This window comes from Stigmatopora argus, chromosome 2, assembly GCF_051989625.1.
Source record: "Stigmatopora argus isolate UIUO_Sarg chromosome 2, RoL_Sarg_1.0, whole genome shotgun sequence".
Classification (NCBI taxonomy): Eukaryota; Metazoa; Chordata; class Actinopteri; order Syngnathiformes; family Syngnathidae; genus Stigmatopora; species Stigmatopora argus.
The window spans coordinates 20920017-20941384 of NC_135388.1; the positions used below are offsets into that span (position 1 = coordinate 20920017).

At 40.6% G+C, this 21368-nt stretch overlaps 2 protein-coding genes across 2 annotated transcripts; both read left to right on the forward strand.

Moving 5' to 3' along the window:
* The first annotated feature begins 3163 nt into the window (after positions 1–3163).
* On the forward strand, positions 3164–15005 carry kmt5b (lysine methyltransferase 5B). Its single transcript, XM_077587682.1, has 11 exons — positions 3164–3558; positions 5022–5104; positions 5540–5789; positions 5863–6010; positions 6116–6281; positions 6371–6480; positions 7213–7379; positions 8690–8709; positions 8822–8958; positions 9157–9356; positions 10143–15005. The coding sequence occupies exons 3-11, from the start codon at positions 5627–5629 to the stop codon at positions 11630–11632; spliced, it is 2601 nt and encodes an 866-aa protein (XP_077443808.1). The 5' UTR covers positions 3164–3558; positions 5022–5104; positions 5540–5626; the 3' UTR covers positions 11633–15005.
* Positions 15006–16280: 1275 nt separating this feature from the next.
* ccnb2 (cyclin B2) lies at positions 16281–20256 on the forward strand. Its single transcript, XM_077587061.1, is given in 8 exon segments — positions 16281–16539; positions 16619–16729; positions 17765–18028; positions 18105–18263; positions 18356–18592; positions 19539–19679; positions 19783–19893; positions 19964–20256. Coding segments are annotated over 8 exon segments (1161 nt in total). The 5' UTR covers positions 16281–16512; the 3' UTR covers positions 20075–20256.
* Positions 20257–21368: the final 1112 nt, after the last annotated feature.

Sequence of the window (21368 nt, forward strand, 5' to 3'; positions counted from 1 at the left end):
AGAACCCAAAACACAATGCACACACACACTCGTTCAACACACGGTCATAACTTGTTATATCTTTTCCTATTACAACTTCTAGTAGTCCTACTATTATTCAACAGGGCAAACAATGCAATATCAACAATATAACATCCTTTCTATGACCGTTATAGACACTGTCAACGATAATGGTGGCCGAAGGTAGCGTGCTAAATGCTATTCCATGTGCGTGCCCCGAGACTCTCACATTCACGCCCGTAATTCAAAAGTAAATAAACATTAATAACCATTATCTCTTTTCTCACACGCTAAACAGTGTATATTACAAACCCCAAACTCAAACAGCCTTTACAACAAACAGCATACCTTGACACACAGGGGGAAATAATCAGAACAGAGAGATGTTGTTGTTAGTTCAATCCAAACTTTTACTGTAATGATTCAGCATCCCTCCCGTGCCTCAAGCTACTTGCTAAGACATCAATAATCGAATACCGATCTACTTTAACATGCCCCACACTTGCCATGTGGATCCAAGGATCACCAATCGAACACCGATACACACATTCAATCCAAACTCGTCATAGCTTCTTTACATGCAATCGTTAATAAATCAAACACTCTAGCATGTCACACTAATAAATCAAACACTCTAGTATGTCACACTAATAGATCAAACACTCTAGTATGTCACATATATATATATATATATATATATATATATATATATATATATATATATATATATATATATATATATATATATATATATATATATATATATATACTTCAGAGACACGCTTATTTATTTATATATTTATTCATGTATTTATTTATTCATTTATTAACTTACTTATTACCTATCTATTTATGTCTAAAATGCCTTTCCTATTCCTGCATCCTCACCCTCTTGCTACTGTGACAACGAAATTTCCCGAATACGGGATGAATAAAGTTATCCAATAATCCAATAACTAAATCAAATTACTTTAAGGTTAAAGTTCAAAAAATGAATGATGATAATTAAAATAATAATGAAGTGATAAAACAAATACTACATGGAATGCAAAAGTAAATACACTAAGTCAAAAAGAAGTAATATAAATTAAACCTTCAAACAGGGTCTCCTACCTGGTCCACAAGGGCCAATATGGGTCTTAGTTTTTGTTCCAACTGACAGACAGTTTAACCAACGAGGTTTCTGATAAAACAAGCACCACTGGAGTGCAACCAATTCCTTATAATTGTAACCCACCGGATTGGTCAAAAGGTGTCATCTTCTTTAGTTGGGATGGAATCCTGCACCCTTTTTGGAATAATTTGGAAACCCCAGCTTTAAAATGATCGAGTGCCATTGAGGGAGGACACAGCTTTCTCCAGGAACAGAACATGACCAAGGACAAAGAACAATAAAGAGAATATTAAAATGTACACATAAAGGATCTTGGGGTATTACGTTATAGTTTTGTACTTTTCTGCCACATAATTTTATCATTCATCCACAGGTACATACAGTACCCAATTATAACTATAGTTATTTATTGTTGTAAAACAAAATATGCTGTATGTATCCACTATTGGTTGGTAGTTCTACAGCTCGCTAGATGCCGGGTGCATAAACCTGGAAATGTATTCTTAGAAAAAGGGTAAATATTAGTGTTTTTTGATTATGTGATTATTATGCATGGTATTTTCACCATGCTTTGTGTAGAAGTGAGGTGCCAGAGTCTATCCCAGCTGACTTCGGGCCAGAGGCGGGGGACACGCTGAAATGATGACCACCCAATTTCAAGGTACAAAGTAACGGACAACCATTTACCCTCACAATCATATCTATGGACAATTTAGAGTGTTCAACCAGCCCACCATGCATGTTTTTGGGATGTTGGAGGAAATCGGAGTAGCCAGAGAAAACCCACAAAAGCCCAGGGAGAATATGTTGACTCTACACAGGAAGGACCCACCTGGGATTGAACCCCTCAATGCCCAATTGTGAGGCAAAGCACTAACCACTTCTCCCCCCATCTCATCTGATTTTCTGAACTGCTTTATCCTCACTAGGGTCGCTGGGGGTGCTGGAGCCTATCCCAGCCTGACTCCGAGCCAGAGGCGGGGGACACCCTGGATCGGTGGCTAGCCAATTGCAGGACACGAGGAGACGGACAACTATGCATGCTCACCCATACCTAGGGGCAATTTAGAGTGTCCAATCAGCCTACGATATGTCTTTGGAATGTGGGAGGAAACCGGAGTACCCAGAGAAAACCCACGCAGGCCCGGGGAGAACATGCAAACTCCACAGACAGACATTACCTGGATTTGAACCCAGGACCCCAGAGCTGTGAGTCCGACGCGCTAACCACTCGCTCCACCGGGCCACTCGCGCTAACCACTTTCACACCCTAAATAATAAGTAGATAAAATAATTTGGAAAAAGTGGAAAAGAAAAGGGTAAAATAGACACGGCAGCTGAGTGGGTAGCGCGTTGGCCTCACAGTGGGAGACCTGAGTTCAACTCCAGGTCAGTCAACCTGTGTGGAGTTTGCATGTTGCCTGTGTGGGTTTTCTCCGAGTATTCTGGTTTCCTCCCACATTCCAAAGACATGCTTGGTAGGGTGATTGGACACTCTGAATTGCCCCTAGGTATGAGTGTGAGCGTGAATGGTTGTGTGTCTCTTTGTGCCTTACGATTGGCTAGCCACCAATACAGGGTGTCCCCCGCCTCCACCCGGAAGTCAGCTGGGATGGGCTCCAGCACCCCCGCTTCTGGAATGTTATTTATTTATTTTTGTTTTGTGACCTCACATACAGTAGCTTACCTCTTTGGCTTCCATTGAATTCTTATTGAATATTTTTTTCAACCATTAATTTAAATGATCAATTTACCTCTTTTTCTACCTACCACAACACGTATTCTGTGACCTGAGCTTGCTGCGAATAATTCAAGATAATACGATTTGAATAGATGCCCTGTAGTGACCACAGCCCCAATTCTTTGAGGAAGCACTTACTATAAAAAAACTTTGAGAATCCTGCATTTAAAAAATAAATAAGACAAGACTTCGTCAATAGGTGGAGGTGCAATACAGAGGAAGAAACGAAGTGCAGACGAGGTCAAGATTATAGACGAGATGGTATAAGTGCTGCCAAGTTTGAACGGCGTGGCCCAAAGCAGGTAGAACCCGCTGCCGCGTGATTCTTTGGGACGCGTAAATAAATGTGTTTATTACAGCAGCACTCGTCTGTACATCAGACTGTGGCGGGCTCCAAGATAAATTAAGGTCACAAATAGATCGTGTAGTGCGTGTAGTCTGCGATTGTCCGGTTAATCGTTTGAGTCCGGACGGATGAAAGCGACTGAGTATACATTGGAACTACTTTGTGTCGGATAGCCGTGGTTCGCCTTTCTCTCCAGCTTCCCCGTGCTAGTCCGCCATCTTGAATTTTAATGATAATTTCTATTTTTTCTTTTTTTTTAAAAATGTGTTTCCTGTAATAGTTACGGTGTTGTTTCTGTTTTAGAGGATTTTTAACCAACATTGTTTTAAGTCCAGGACTCTTGGACGCGGTCACTCGGTGAGTGAAATGCAATTTATTCTGTTTCCGATTTCTTCACTTAGGGACATTTAACGATAGTATCGCGTAAAAATGATACTTAATGCAATTTAACTGGAGGCTACCAGCATAAATAACCAACGATTAACTATTTGCGTTGCGACCTTCGATTCTATGTGGTAGGATGTACATCTGAAAATGAGCTGATTGTTTGTTCCCAAATCAAACTGGAAAAGCTAATGGTAGTACACTAGCAACTATTCACTGCTGCCGTGTCGGTGGGTATTTTTCTCATTGTCTTCTACATATGTCTTTAACTATCGGCGCTTTATTGTCGAGTATTACATTGACGTGCAACGGTGTAATGCAATCGTCGTAATTGTAGTGGTACTGGGCGACCGATTGCTATTGACAAGGTTAGCTTAGTAAGCTAAGTAAGCGCCTTGATGAAGTTTAATGATCGCTATCACAAGGATTCACCCACATATAGCTGTCTTAAAATAAGGTAATCTGTGTTATGTTGTCAAATGAACCTTCTGTTCTGGCATGTTTTTGTTGTTTTGGGTGTCGGCTGGTGTTTATGAACATTTGGGTGTATTACATTGCTGTCAGTTGGCCCTTTAATATAATTCCAAATAAGTCTCACAATGTTCGAATTCTACAGTTCAATTTCCGTGTTTGCAACCCATCAAGAAGTGATTTGGAGCCACTCGAGTAAGCTTGGTGTTGATTTCATTTAGTAATGACATTATGCCGGTGTCGGCTGCAAAGCTAATCGCTGCGGCCGAGCCAGATCAGGCGTCGTCCTGGTTGCTAACCCACACTAACCAACCCACCGAATGCACGAAACGCAACTTGTTAACAAACGATGCAAACTCAAATAAGAGACATAATCGTTTGCTCTTAAATGTCGCGGCGGTTTTCCGGGTTTCCATCTCAGTCAACAATTGGGCGTACAAGCTAGTTAGCTTACTAGCTAGCTAGCTAGGCGTCCCTGTTCTGTAGCGTAGTCACCGTTTGTCCATGATTGTAACAAGTACCACACGTCATATGTTTTGGTTCAATTGGGAACTACAGTTGGAAAACGGTTTCTTATGCACATTTTAATGCCACCGCCTGTCGATTGTGAGGTCCGTGCGTGACTGATTTAACATCCTGCATTAATATTGGGTACGTTCTTACTGGGCTGGTCGTAAAGCCACGCATTATTTTAGGTTACCACTAAATAGCGCTACAGCTTAACTTTAAAGGCGCCGTACAGCCCCTCTCTGTTGCGGAAAATGCCACAAGTTTTATCTAAATTCAGCACTCCATCCCTGCTCTAAGCTTACTACAGGGCTAGTAGTTGTGTGACTTAAAGTCACTGTTAACATATTTATTTTAACTATTACATAACTGAGTGGCTCTGACATGAGGTAGTTGTACCTGAATATACAGCACGTGTAATCAGCGACCCTAAAAAATCTGTCTTGATTCATCCACAGCGGGAGACCTGGGTTCAAATCCAGGTCGGTCCACCTGTGTGGAGTTGGCATATTCGCCCCGGGCCTGCGTGGGTTTTCTCCAGGTACTCCAATTTCCTCCCACATTCCATAGACATGCATGGTAGGCTGATTGGACACTCTAAATTGCCCCTAGGTATGAGTGTGAGCGTGAATGGTTGTGTCTCATTGTGCCCTACGATTTGGCTAGCCACCAATTCAGGATGTCCCCCGCTTCTGGCCCGAAGTTTGCTGGGATAGGCTCCAGCACCCCCGCGACCCTAGTGAGGATAAAGCGGTTCCAAAAATGAGATGAGATGAGACTTATCCACAGCCATTCAACATGAGAGACATGTATTCCCTTTAAAACTAGGAGTGATCAATCACTGACATTGCTCCCTCTTCAAACGCATTGGACGTCTATCCCTGTCACTGGGACCCAACATTAAGATTCCTTCTTTTTAAGAAAGTTAGCAGATTTTGAAATTGAAAATAACATTTTCTCCCCTCTGTGTTTTTAGAAATCACATTCAAGGCCCCAGTCTTCCCCATTTGAGTGTTTCTTCATCTCAGAGACTAAATGCAACTGGACCAGGGGGCTTGTGGGCATGAAGTGGTTGGGCGAATCCAAGAACATGGTATTAAATGGCAGGCGACATGGAAACAAGCTAACCAGCGAGCCACCTTTGAGTCAGTCTCGGTCTCAACATTCACAGCGGGCCTCTTTGCGTCACAGCAAAACACACCCCAGAAACCGAAGATGTAGCCGCAGTGAGTAAATATATTTTAATTACGACAGTATGTTTTAGTTGCTGTTCCACATTCGGAGTGTTTGTTTTGGCAGGGTTTCATGCAACCAGCCTGGAGACAGAGAGGCGATATGTGCCCTCCTCAGGAATGACTGCTAAAGAGCTTTGTGAGAATGATGACCTAACTACCAGTCTCATATTAGATCCTTACCTGGGCTTTCAAACTCACAAAATGAACACCAGGTAAGTAATTTTTTTAGTTCACTATTCTTGTATTTATTTTGCCAGAGGGATACGATTGTCATCTCTTCTTTGAATTCATGTTCTCCTCTTGAAATTGCACCACAGATTTCGGCCCGTAAAAGGAAGACAGGAGGAGTTGAAGGAAATTATCGAACGCTTCAAAAAGCATGATAATCTGGAGAAAGCATTTAGAGCATTGATATCAGGGGACTGGTCCCGTAATCTTTTTCTTCACAAAACAAAATCTCAAGAAAAGCTATTCAAACAACATGTAGGTTTTTTTTGTTTCCATATTCACTGTATCTGTCAGTATTCTATCTGTTCAAACCAAAAGGGGAATAACCTTCAAGTTTTTCACAGGTATTTGTGTATTTGCGGGTGTTTGCCACTGACAGCGGTTTTGAGATTCTTCCATGTAATCGCTATTCTTCGGAGCAAAATGGAGCTAAAATTGTGGCAACTAAAGAATGGTAATTCATACCATTTTAGCATTTACATTCACTAAATGCACATTTAATGATGTAACGCAGTGTTTCCCAACCTTTTTTGAAATGTAGCACCCTTTTTGCCTTGAAAAAAATATTAAGGCCACCCAAAATTCTTCTAATTAATTACTGTGTCACCCATATTAAAAATATACAGTTGTTCTCATCAAGGTTTTATCACGGGGAATCGAATGTACGACAAAAATACAATTTTGACACCGACCTAATGGCACCAAAAGTAGATGTCTGTGGACCCTGAACAACTTCTGGTTCGAGTGATGTAACGTTTTTAAATCTGATCATTTTATCACTTTTTCACCCAATATTACTTAAATCTCCTACGATTATGTGAAAAGCAATATTATGTTCACACAGACTTCAAGTTTCCAAAAATTGGTGCCCCTGAACCTAAACTACTTCCAGTTCACGTAACGCAAAAACAAGAAAACCACTTCAATCTCGTAACATTACGCGAAGAGCAGTTTTATGCTCACAGAAAAAAAGCAACAAATTTACTTTAATCTCATAAGATTACAATTTGAATCTTGTAATAGTACAATCTATGATTTAATGTTAGTCATATTTGGATTTTAGTTTCATAATATTACAATGTATAACTGGTAATTTTCCATGGCACACAGTGGTTGGGAAACACTGATCTAACGTTGCAGTGCGATGAATGTTACGATTTCTAAATTTGTGCCTGATGTTCTACAGGAAAAGAAATGATAAGATCGAGTACCTGGTGGGATGCATTGCCGAGCTTTCGGAGAGTGAAGAAAACATGCTGTTACGGCATGGAGAGAATGATTTCAGTGTGATGTATTCTACGCGCAAGAACTGTGCACAGCTCTGGCTGGGACCAGCTGCTTTTATTAATCATGGTATTAATCCCTATTAAGTCATATTATTATTATTATTATTATTAATATTATTATTATTATTATTATTAAACATATTCCAGAGCTGCCAACTACTCCGGAATTTCAGGAGTTTACCTGGAAATGCAAGGCAAACTCGGGGACTCCGGACAACCTCCCTAAACTCCGGAAATCCCCAAAAATTATCACTTAATTTTTTTTATAAGCAACCATTTCAGAAAAGTACCAAATTTCCAATTGAAATGCCTCGAAATTCACACCATCGCTTCGGCTTCCTCCATCTTGATTCAACTGCACTGTAAAGCAAAATAATTCGGTAACAAGAATGTATTGTGATTCATCCGAGTTACAAGTTCTGACGAAAGATTCGTCTTGTGTGACTTCAGCGCCTATCGATTTTGCGTGAATCGCTTTCACTCCGGAAATGTGACTAGTGTAGTCCTGACATGGGGTTGACGGAGGTTGGCAGCTCTGATATTCCTTTAGTTTGTCAAATTGCAATTTTTTCATTTGCGCATTAATCAATGACCTCTTCATTTTTTACTTTATAGCAAAATAACAAATTGATTTCCCTCATTTGATTAGCCTTTTATTAACGTAATGGTTAAAAAAATAATCACAACAGAACTTGGTGCTAACACGGTAAACAACAAAATACAATCTCACCTCCTTTACTTTTTCAAGGTCCTAGGAAATAGTGACCATGTCAAAAAAATGAAAATCTCATGCGCCCTTCCCGCAGTGAATTGGACGTCTAGCACCGTCAATAGCACACAATAGTCAAGCAGTACCTTTTTAAAGGTTTTAAAGTCCACATTTGCTTAAAAAGGAAAGTAATGTATCTTGTAACAGGAAAAGGTTTGAGCACAATTTCTCATCTGGTCAATAGGTTTCAACTGTACAGTTGAATTTCAATACATAAAAATATAAAACTATGTAAATAAAAGCATAATAAAAATCAGACCAAGTATAAACCTGGGCCTTCTTGTAGGTCATGAATATTTTCCTTTTTCTTATTGTGAAGAAACGTATTACATGATCTTGCACCTTATCTGGCATATTCATTCATTCTTCTTCCATACCGTGTGGATCCTCACAAGGGTCAGGAAGGGTGCTGGAGCCTCTCCCAGTCAACCACAGGCAGCAGCAGAAGAGACCCTGAATCAGTTGCCACCCAATTGCAGGGCACAATGAAACAGACAACCACTCACGCACACAATCACACTGACTATGGCTATCTGGCAAATGTCTGTCCATATTTGTCAATACTATCCAGATAATTACTAATTTGTAACTTTTTTCGCCTTTTTCAGATTGTCGGCCAAACTGCAAGGTGACTAACTCTTCATTGATACCTATATAGGTTTAGTAATCTTTTTTAATTCATCATTTTTGATTAGGATGATAAACATACAAAAGTCTACATTCACAACTTTTTTTGTTAGTTTGTTTCGACAGGGCGGGACACTGCTTGTGTGAAGGTGCTGAGGGATATTGAGCCAGGCGAGGAAATCTCTTGTTACTATGGAGATGGATTTTTTGGAGAAAACAATGAATTTTGTGAATGCTACACCTGTGAACGGTAATTTCTTTTTAAAGACGTCTTTTAAATATGGTTATTTATTGATCGTTATTTTCAAAAATTGGCAGTTTAATGTAGTTTGTTTTGCAGGTAACATTAGAGGAGATATCACTATTAATGACAGTAAACAGAAATTGTTATGCTCGTAGTCTTAAATTCTGTATTTTATTTATTCAACCTGTTTTGGATGTTGCACAGACGTGGCACTGGTGCTTTCAAATCCAAAGCTGGACTGCCTGTCGAGGTTCCGGTGATCAACAGCAAATATGGATTACGGGAGACGGACAAACGTCTGAACCGTTTGAAGAAGTTAGGAGAAGGAAACCGGAGTTTGGACTCTCACTCTGTAGGCTCCCACACCGATGTAGACTCTCAGGAATCGCCAAAAACACATCAATGTAAGAGGATAATGTAGTTTCACTACACCGCATATTATGAGACTCTCAAAACAATTTTCATGCGGCTGCACAAACGGATGAAATGTGTTCGTATTGTGGATTTCAATTCGGGATAATCGAGGAAAAAAGTACAGAATACAGTAATACCTTGTTTAGTGTGGTTAATAAGACCTGGCGCAATAGGTGAATATCCGCAATATAGGGACAATTTTTATGGTGTCTATTTAATATTATTTGGACGTAAAAACCCTCTCTGTACTATTATTTAACTCCCGAAGCCAGACACTGCCCCCTACTGCCCAGTGAAATACTCATCAATTGTGACTTGCTTTTGTTCCATATTTAATGTTTGTTTTAATATTCCGAGGCGGCCCGATGGCGCGAGTGGTTAGTGCGTCGGCCTCACAGCTCTGGGGTCCTGGGTTCAAATCCCGGTTTATCCACCTGTGTGGAGTTTGCATGTTTTCTCCGGGCACTCCGGTTTCCTCCCACATTCCAAAGACATGCATGGTAAGCTGATTGGACTCTAAATTTTCCTTAGGTATGCGTGTGAGAGTGAATGGTTGTCTGTCTCCTCGTGCCCTGCGATTGTCTGGCCACCAATTCAGGGTGTCGCCCTCCTCTGGTAGCTGAGGTAGGCTCCAGCAACCCCCCCGCGACCGTAGTGAGGATAAAGCAGTTCAGAAAATGAATGGGGAGGGGGGGAATTCCTACTCTATAATCTATTAATGAGGTATAACTGTATATTTTTGACAATGTACTGATGTGTGACATTTTGTCTTATAGCTGCCAAAAAAAGATCATCTGGCCTCAAGTATAAAAACAGGACTCAAACAAGGCAGAGTTTGTCAAGAGCCCTGACTACCTCATGTTCAAAACAAGGACGTGTAAACAACAATAGGGTACCAAAGAGACTAAAATCCCAATCAAAGCCTTCATTAAGTAAAGTCCAGTTGCGGAGTCGCAGAAGGGTCGTAGAGGCCAAGGCGTTGGCCAAAGGTGAAACCTGCCAGCTGGGTCTCAGGGACTCGAAGGCAACACTGTCAGAAGGTATCTCCGTAAAGGAGGAGAAGGATGCACAGGAGCTAGTCCAAAAGACGCTTGGCCAACGGGGATGCTTAACACGTCATGCCGCAAAGGAAAATGTTCATCTAACGGTCGTGCAACACGCTAAGACTTGCTTATCTCCAACATACAGAACTCGCAGGTCCACGAGGACACTTGTCAAAGCGCAAGAAACAACAGGCGGTGTCAAACTGGATGCTGGTGCTATGCACAACATGAGCCCGGTCTCAGGTGCAGTGGTCATTAAATCAGAGCCATCGGACATGGAGGAGTATCTCCATCACGGGATAGGTCTTCAGCAGCCTCAATTAGATCCCGGCTATGTCCAACACGGTTCATGCACGAGGCTGAAGCGACCAACTCGCCTAGGTCCAGAACGAACTATTAAATGCGAGGACTCGTACGGTGAGCCGTTTATGCCCGTGGCGTCCGCTCACACTGCCAACTACTCAGACTGCGGGAAGGTTCTGTTGAGCTTCTCCGACCGGCACAGGGACTTGAACGGGGGTGCCAACGGCAGAAAAGCCCTCCGTAGGGAGAAGGGTAAAAGCAGCTGTCGCTCTCAAGACAAGGGTAAAAAAAAGCGTCGGATCACTCGTTACGATGCCCAGTTGATCCTGGAGAACACGACGGGTCTCCCTAAACTGACGCTTCGCCGACGGAGAGACAGTAGCAGCAGCAAGACCAACGACGCGAATGATGTCATCGGTTCTTCCAGCCTTTCTGCCTCGTCAGTGACCTCCGCTTCTTCCAGCAAGATTAGTATCAAGTTCAGCAAGGACCACGACAAGGAGAAAGGCAGCTCATACATAGCCAAACTTGGTAACGGTTTTTCCCCCGTGGTCCACAGTAGCTCAACGAAGCTAAAGATACAGCTGAAGAGAGAGGATGAGGCACGGAGAATATCCCAGATGAAGCAGGATCAGGTGACCTTTAATGGTGACATGGGACAGAGCCTCGAGCCTAGAAGTGGTGGACATCGGACCCAAAAGATTATGCCTGAGCCGTCATCAGACGAAAATGACGCGGACGGTGATGACGAGGAGGAAGAGGAGGACGACGACGACGACTACTTTGACAATGAATTTGAAGACGATTTCATTCCACTTCCCCCAGCAAAACGTCTGCGACTCATTGTAGGTAAAGACTCCATTGACATTGATATCTCCTCCAGGAGGAGAGAGGATCAGTCCTTGAGGCTGAATGCATAGCTTGTGGAGCTCATCACGCTACTCCCTGTAAATAAAGAAAACAAGCTAATCAACTGTTGTGTTGATGTAAAATAAGTACAGTAATTTAAAAACAAATCCAACTTAAACCTGGGCCGGTATTCATAAAGAAGCACAAATGGTTTCTCATCCCTCCCCACTCCACAAATTATTCATGAATGCTTTACTTTCTTAACAACTGGATTAGACGACCGATAACTGCCCGTGAACAGAGTGCTTTCATCAAGACCATTTCTACTCGAGTCATGAAGAATCCAGGAGAAGTTGGTCACGTGTCGCAGACTTGGAACAAATTTCACTCATCCATCATAAGATTCTTTGTGAATACAGGCCCACGACATTACTAGAAGGGGCTGTTAACCTAAAACAAATCTCGACTCAATTTTGATTGCATTCAGTAATTGTCTGATTTTTTTTTTTGTATGTGTTGGCCTTTTTTGGTCTACCAGTGGTTTACAGCATTATTTTGTGACAGTCCTACCTTATACAGATCATTTAACATCGAATTGTCAGTGTTCACATTTGGCATTTTGATAATAATGACAACCTGAACATATTTTAATATTGGTGCGTTTGTAAGAAGTGGCCTCGCTGGTTGAGCCTCCCAAAACACTTTACCTAATAGTAACTGGAAAATAAAGATAAAACTGTTTCCATGCAGAATTGCATTCAATATGGTGCGTGTATTCCTCCAGTTCCTGTTGACTCCTATTTGTTAAATATAAATTCAGGCTTAATGGAGGTGAACAGATTGGACAATAAACGACTATATAAAAAAAGTATAATATATATTTTACTGTCATTGCCCCCTTTGTTACATTGAGCTTTCTTATAGTATTTTTTTTAGTTTGGCAACTTTTTTTGTAACAGCTTCTTAAGAATTGACCAATGCGAAGGACAACTAGTTTGATACACACTTGAAATAACTCGCGTAGTTTTTATAACTCATAATTCACCAAGAAAAATTTTCAGTAAATTGATCTGTGTGCAGACTCGTATTACTCAATACGTAGGAAACAAAAAGCGTGTACATTTTATTTTACACTTGTACAACATTCTGAGCTTTTCTTCAAACTGGCCCACAAAGGAAACCTGCTACCAGTGGCGGATCCTGCTAATTTACCCTTGTTAAACGTTAGAATGGAGTGAAATGTGTACACGTTCTTAACAACTATGCCATGACTTTAAAATGAATCCCATTCACTTCAATCAACATTGAATATTTCTTTCAGTGGCACTTAATCAAAGGTCTTTGGGAGGCACTCCACGCAGCAAGGAAAATAAATCACCTATTGCTCACCCCAAAAAAATATTCTTCCAAGGCAAAAGTCGCCTTCATTCTGTGTAATTTAGAACAGCGGTCCCCAACCTTTTTCTCACCGCGGACCGGTAAAGCTCTTTCTATTTTCTCGCGGACCGGCTAATGGGGAGGGCGACAACTTAAGACAAAATTGTGTGGGGGTTGGCTCGGTGCACGAAAGAAACCCACAACGGCAAAAACAACAAGTCCCAAGCATAATCGCTATTATTATTATTATAACAACTTTTCTCATTTCAAGTAGGAGGGCAAGATGGAAAACTTTAATATTTTTTACTCTGACAGACCGGCACTAGGTAGCTCATGGACCGGTACCGGTCCACGGAGCGGTGGTTGGGGACCACTGATTTAGAATACATTACACTTGTACTAGATTAGTCTCCAGAACGTAATTGCAAATAGAGAGATTGTTTTATGTTGAACTCTTCCTTTCAGTGAATGCACTTACTATATTCATAATGGACATTGACATTGTAGAAAGTGTACAGTACAGTGACTATCCACTCTGTCTTATAGGCAGGTTTTTATTGAGCTCCCCCGACCGTTATTTTTTTTTTATAAATGTGAGAAGCCATGCTGATTTTTCAGTGTGGTGGAGTTTCTCCTGAAGTAAGAATTTTGTCAGTCATTTCGTTTGGACTAATGTGCCATGTTTTAATTACTGCAATCCCTTAACCCTGGAATTTTTTTTATTGGCATTTGTTATGTTTTTTTCATGGAACAGAGTTCAAAGAAATAAAAGCACATGGTTTTATTATACACAACAGTTTTTAAATTGACCGATGTTTCTTTAGTTTTGGAGACACTGTAATAAAAACATGGCATACCGAATAGGTCACATTGTTCATGCTTCAAAGTTAACAAATCTTTAAGAAATCTCATTATAAAAGTAATGTACAGAAAGACTGGCTTGTGTTGCTACTATTTTTTGCTTGAGAGCACTTTTTTTTTTCCTCCACAAATTTTTCGACAATAAATGTGATGTCTTAAATACAGGTTGATGGAGAACTTTAATGATCTTAAACATACTTTGCTCCAAATTGTTCATTTTCTCTATAATGCTGCTATTTCATTGTTTAATTTTTTTTGTCCAATGCTGTGTACTACGCGGTAGCATAACATTGGAGCTCAATTTATATACATATACATTAAAATTTTCCACACAATTTTTAAAAGTATCCAGTCAGTGCCTTAAGAGATTTGACCAAATTAATAGAGAATTGATTTTTGTACCCAGCTTCCCATTTGAAATAGTTACCGTATTTTCTCACATATAAGCCGTATTTGTAACAAAAAAAAGATGACTGAATCAAGGGTACGGCTTATACGCGCACAAGACTTTCTACACCATTAGATATCAGCAAAGTAACATTTACTATTTGTTGGTTATTTTCAGTTTTGCTGTAAGAAAACAACCATTTCTGGATGAGTTAATTCCTTATGATATTGACCCTAATGTGCTTTTGATTCATACAGTATCTCAGAAATACCACGTGAGATGATTTTTAAGATTTTCCCTTCAAAGTAACACCTCTGTACTCCCTATTAAAACCATGAATATGGAGGTGAAAATTGTGAATCGGGTGGCTTATAAGCGAAAAATTGTAAAATTTAATGATTTTAAGGCAATTTTAAGGATGCAGTTTATACGCAAGGGGGGCTTATATGCGAGTAAATACGGTACATTTACCACTGTCAGTCTTTCTGTCTATTATTTTAATCCTCTCTGGTTCAACAAAAATGGATGTTTACCTACGTTTCATGGTATATTGTTCATACTACCAGCAGCTAATCATCCTTCTAAAATGGGCTTTATGTCCTCCTTTTTCAGGTTGTCTGCATTCTAACACACTGTAAACTGTTCCAGATGTACCGTTTGTGTGCTTTTGTCCAGTAGACAGTTGTCAACTTTTCCTGTTAATTCAAGGAAAAAATATGTAAATAATTTGCGGACATTTGACGTGTTGCGTGGTAAAATCTGTACAAATAATTAAAACTGGACAATGCATATATTGTCCAATATGTAAATCACGTCAATACACCTTGTACTTATTTAACATTTTTCAATACTGGAAAAGTATGACATTGCTATTTGACTCGTTTCCTGGGCCTCTCAAGATGAGAAATGAACCTGAGTCATAGTTTAAACTGAGTAGTTTTACCCTTTGAAGAATTAAGAACATAGTTTTAAATATACTTTAATTAGCCAACTATTTGCCTCTGTAGGTTTCCTCCCACATTCCATAAACATGCATGTTAGGCTGATTGGACACTAATAAGGGGTGTCAAACCGGTCCTCAAAGGGCCGCAGTGGGTGCAGGTTTTCATTCCAACTCAAGAGGATACCTTTTGCAAGTGTAATCAGTTAATTAAAGTCAGGTGCTACTTATTTTAGAAGACACCTGATTGGTTAAAATGTCGGCACTGGATTGGTTGGAACAAAGACCAGGACCCACTGCGGCCCTCGGCGGAATCGGTTTGACATGTGCAGTCTAAATTGTCCCCAGGTATGGGGGTGAGTGTGCATGGTTGTCTGTCTCCTTGTGCCCTGCGATCGACTGGCCACTGATTCAGGGTGTGCCCTGCCTCTGGCCCGGAGTCAACTGGGATAGGCTCCAGCACCCCCGTAACCCTAGTGTGGATAAAGCGGTTCAGAAAATGAATGAATGAACTTTTACTCCACAGCACAAAGATTTTACCGATTACAAGACATTTTGAGTGCCCAACCAGCCTACCATACATGTTTTGGGGATTTGGGAGGAAACCAGAGTACCTGGACAAAACCCATGGAGCCCCGGGGAGAACTTACAAACTCCACACTGGAGTACCGACCTGGATTCGAACGCAAGACCCCAAAACTGTGACACCGTCGCTCTAACAACTCGTCCATCAGGCTGCCATAAGAGATTTAATAATGAATAATTAAAATATAATTAACTTCCTTCGTATCATGATGTATTTATGATAACTACATTCCGTTTTGTTACAGCACAAATATATTTGGCTCAAGTGCATGTTTCCCTATATATTATGCATGGCTTAGAACTGCTATTTTCCGATGGGAAGACTGCTATATATGTTATGAATATTGTTACTGCAAAGTAAACAGCAGTCGGAATCAGGCTGCTGTATTAGTTTGTACTCGGTATAAACTATAAAGCGAAAAGGCAAAAATAAAAAATAGCACACACTGTATCTTTAAATTAAATGCCATGTATTTTGGTGCACACGTTAAGTAGCCTTTAACCCCATGCTTTTATCCAATCACAAGCGCTATACTAAAGTAAAGTAGCCAATCAAATGTGACAGAGCAAAATTTAAAACCTGACCTCAATTCCGGTAACAGAAACAAAAGACCGAGCGAGCAGCGTTGCTGACTTTGAGTGACATTAAGATTTTTATTTATTCATTTTAAATTGCCACCTCAAATTTAGTGTGGAAACATTGGAGTTTTCTGCTGAATTTTGAAGTGCCATTAAGATTTGTATTTATTTTTTTAAATTGCCATCTCAAATTTAGTGTGGAAACGCTGTAGTTTTCTGCCATGGCGTTCATGGAAGTCCGTAATAATGTGAGGAAAAACTTGTTAAAGCTCTTTTAAATTGTTGTTGACAGTGTGTTGAAATTGAACCTTGATTTCAATTTAACAGGTCCCAGTTGCGGAAAACCCACAAACGATGAGTAAACTACCTGCAGTTGTGACGAGGCGACCTGCGCTTGTCGAACTAACTAACGTGGGTGCCCCAGGAGTCAACACAAAGGTAAAGGTCATACAAGGATAGAATATTGAAGACAAGAATCATGACATAAACATGAATGAAATCGGTAAAAAGTGACAAGGTAAATGACAAGTTAGATGTCTCGAGCAGATGGACTCGTGGTAGTTCAATATCGTCCGAAATGTAGGCTGTAGTTTGGACAAAATGACCCCAGCAAAGGATGTGTCGACAACAAAATGAATAGTATCTGATTTTTTTGACCCCCTGCATCACCTTAGATGTCTACATAACATCCATACTCAGTTTTGTACTTGCATGCACATTTTAATGTTGGTTTATCATTTATTGTGAAATAGAAATACTGTATATTATTCACATTTACTCAACAAATGAAAAATTAGTTTTGTATGGTAGGGATATGCTTGGCATTAAAAAGGACAAAGTTGGCCTGTATAGAGCAGTGTTTCCCAACCCTTTTTGAGCTGTGGCACACTTTTTGGATTGAAAAAATCTCAAGGGACATCACCATCTGAAAATCTTAATTTAAAACTATGTCGGCTTTTTTTAACCAAAGTGATTTTCATCAAAGTTTCATCAGCAAGAATCACATAAACCTCCAAAATTATTCCAAAATCTAATTTTTCACACTGAACCAATGTCACCAAAAGTTGATGTCTGGGACCCTTAACAACTTCCTGTTTAAGTGATGCAAAAATAAGTAATGTAATGTTTTTAACCACAATTTTATGACTTTTCCCCCAAATATTACTTAAATCTCCTAATATTACGCTCACACAGACTTTACATCCCCAGAAATTGATGCGCTAGAAACCAAACATCTTCCTGTTCATGTTAGAGAAAAATAAGCAACAAAATGACTCTTTCATAATTTGAATCTTTAATCCATAATCCTATTGGAGATGTATATCTAATTGAGACTAAGACAGTAGTGAGTGCCTTCCATAATGAATTATTTTGATTTCCTTAGTCTGCGCAACCCAAATATATGCTGTCTTGTGAATAGACGAGGCGTGCCCCTTTCCACTTGTATTTCACTCCAAACCTTTCTGCCTCCAGAGAAGGGTACAAGGCAAAGCACCTGGAATCCTGAAAGCTCAAGCCCTCAATCCAGTTCAGGTTCAAGCACCAGCAGATCTACTTCCTTTGAGGCCTGAGACATCTGCTGATTTGTCCATGAAGGAGGAAGAGGTGGCACAAATGTGCCAGGCTTTCTCCAACACACTGCTCCAAGTGGAGGATGTCGATAAGGAGGATGGTGACTTACCTCAGCTGTGCTCAGAGTTTGTTAAAGATATCTAAAGGTATCTTCACCAGCTGGAGGTAATTCTTTTCTTCCTCAGCCAGCCACATGACACAGTGGAAGACAAGTTATTTAGTGTCCTGTTGCTCTTTACAGATCGAGCAGGCTGTACGTGCTAACTACATGGAGGGGTATGAAATCACAGGGCGCATGCGAGCGCTTCTTGTCGACTGGATGGTCCAGGTTCATTCTAGGTTTCAGCTCCTTCAAGAGACTTTGTATCTCTCTGTTGCAGTCCTCGATCGGTTTCTCCAGGTGGGAAGAGGCGGCTCGATTGAAATGATTTTTGGACTTTTATTTATTTATTTTAATGTGAGAGAAACCTAAATCTTGCCATTTTGCCACAGGTCCAGCCAGTTTCCCGCAGGAAGCTGCAGCTTGCCGGCGTGACTGCCATGTTGGTTGCCTCCAAGTATGAGGAGACGTATCCTGTGGCAGTGCATGACTTTGCACATATCACCGACAACGCGTTCACCACGGCTCAGATTTTGGAGATGGAGCAACTGATTCTGAGGAGCCTCAACTTTCGGCTCGGACGTCCTCTTCCGTTGCATTTCCTTAGAAGAGCTTCAAAAGTGGCGAATGTGAGACTTGCAGTCATTCCCTCAAACAAGTACAGTAATACCTTGACATACGAGTGCGCCGACATACGAGCAGTTTGAGATACGAGTAAAATTTCGAGCAAATATTTACTTTGCGATACGAGACACATTTTGATATACAACCATACTTATGTGAACATCTCCCCACAACTCCCTTGTGTAAATGTCTCTATGAAGACTGGGTGGAGTGTTGCATTTTTTTTTCAGTGTTTCTTTTCCCCTGTTAGTCAATGCAGAATGGTGTACGTGTGGCGGAGCTTGCTCACCAATACGAGACGAATATATTAGTACTTCCCATTGGCAAGTGGTCGTGCGTTATCCTACTGTGACGACATTTGTGTGCATCATTTTCGGAATATTTTGAAGTGAAGACAAAAGCAAACAGCTCTCGGTAGGTTCATTTTAAAAACTGCAGCTGAAAGTCAGGGTGGTGGCAGGGCAAATAGAGCCAACCCAGGAAAAGAAAGGTATAAAAATGTATTATTTTTTTTTAGAATTAAGTTTAGTGTAAGGTTAGATTAAACTTATTTTTTAGTGTCTGAATCGTAATCCAAGTTCATTTAAATTTGTTTATGTTATGTTACGAGTGCGATGCCGTGCAGAAAGTCGCGAAATCCGTCTAATTTTAGTACTATTAGACATCATAACCACTAGTTATTTGTTACTCTGTTAATAGTTGGCAAATTAGAAGAAATACAAATGTTTTTCCATTCCAATATCTTTTTATTTGGTGTTTTTTTAAGAGGGTTGGAATGAATTAATTTGTTTTTAGGTCATTTCTATGGGAAATGTTGATTTGAGATACGAGTAAATCGACATACGAGCTCAGTCCCTGAATGCATTAAGCTCGTATCTCAAGGTACCACTGTATTTGTACTGGGATGCATTATAATGCGTAGGTGTCTCTTGTGGGTATGTTTTCTCATAGTCGGACATTGAAAGGCACACGTTGGCCAAATATCTGATGGAGTTGACACTCACTGACTATGAAATGGTGCACTATCACCCTTCTGAGATCGCCGCTGCAGCCCTGTGCCTCACTCAGCGGCTGCTCAATGACATGCCGTGGGTGAGTCAGATCACAATATTAATGTGTATTGAGGGTCTGAGTTGTTCAGTCTCCTTTTGATTTTTATTGGTACTTTTTATTTTTTTTGTTTGCCGACTTTCAGTCAGCCACACAGGAGCACTACTCGACGTATAGCGAGGCCCACCTGAAGCCCATCATCTCGCTCATGGCCAAAAATGTTGAAATGGTGAATTGCGGGAAAACCAAGTTCCAGGTGAGGGACCGCTGAGCACAATGAAGTCAATAACAAAAGCACAGTCTCGGTAATGTTTCTTGCTTCACAGGCTGTCAAGAAAAAGTACTCAAGCAGCAAGCTGTTAAAGATCAGCCTAATTCCTCAGCTGAAGTCACCGCTCATCAGCAACATGGCAACTGCTGCTCAAAACGCTCATTGAAGCCTTGAGAATTTTTTATTGTTTCCAGAAGCAATTTGTTCTGAATTTGATGTTAAACTTTTTATTTATTTTTGGTTGGACAAATTCAAGTTTTGATTGGGAGTACTTTTAATGTATGGGAATGCTTGACTTGGTGCGTGGCACTTTACTTAAAAGGAAATAAAGCACCTTTATCATGTGCATCTCAGCTTATAAATTCTTGCTAAATAAATTGAAGAAACTTAATTTTATTGCTTTGTAACCGTGGCCGGATGATTCGCCTAAAGACGTTTGGCCGACGGTACATCTGCTACATCTGCCCGCCCAAGAGTGCTTATTCCCGGGCTGACATGCCCGCCCAAGAGTGCTTATTCCCGGGCTGACATGCCCGCCCAAGAGTGCTTATTCCCGGGCTGCCATTGACGGTAGACTAATAAATTGAGAGTGATGAGTGGAAAAGGGAAATGAATAATTGATTTTTACTATAATTTGGACAACGCCGGCGGCGGGCCGGATTAAAAATCCTAACGGGCCGTATACGACCCACAAGTCGAGGTTGAAAAACATGTACACACACGATCCGGGGGCGGGGCGAGCGCGCGAATCCCGTTTCCGCAAAACCTCCGTTCGGCCGAATGACCGTTCGGTGAACCGTCCATTCGGCGACCTGTCCATCTGTCAAACGTCCGTCGGCGAAACGGCTTTAGGCGAATCATCCGAGTACCCTTTGTAACAGTAAAAGAAAAAAAAAGAAATGGTACATAATATTTCCAGGAAATAGCCATCTGACATGAGGGACACCCTGAATTGGTGGCTAGCCAATCGTAGGGCACAAAGAGACACAACCATTCACCCTTACACTCATACCTAGGGGCAATTTAGAGTGTCCACTCACCCTACCAAGCATGTCTTTGGAATGTGGGAGGAAACCAGAGTATCCGGAGAAAACCCACACAGGCAACATGCAAACTCTACACAGGTGGACTGACCTGGAGTTGAACTCCGGTCTCCCACTGTGAGGCCAACGTGCTACCCACTCAGCTGCCGTGTCTATTTTACCCTTTTCTTTTCCACTTTTTCCAAATTAATTTTATTTACCGTAATTACTCGAATATAACACGCAGGTTTTTGCAAAATAATTAATTCCAATAGTTGGGGGTGCGTGTTATAATCAAAAACTTTTTTTTTTTTTTTTTTTTTGTCTTGTTACATGGCCCTTAGCCTGGTGCTTTTTCTTGCCAAATAAATTGAATTGAAATTGAATAGAATAAAATAAATTACAAATTTTCGATCGAAAAAAGCATTGTCAAACTCA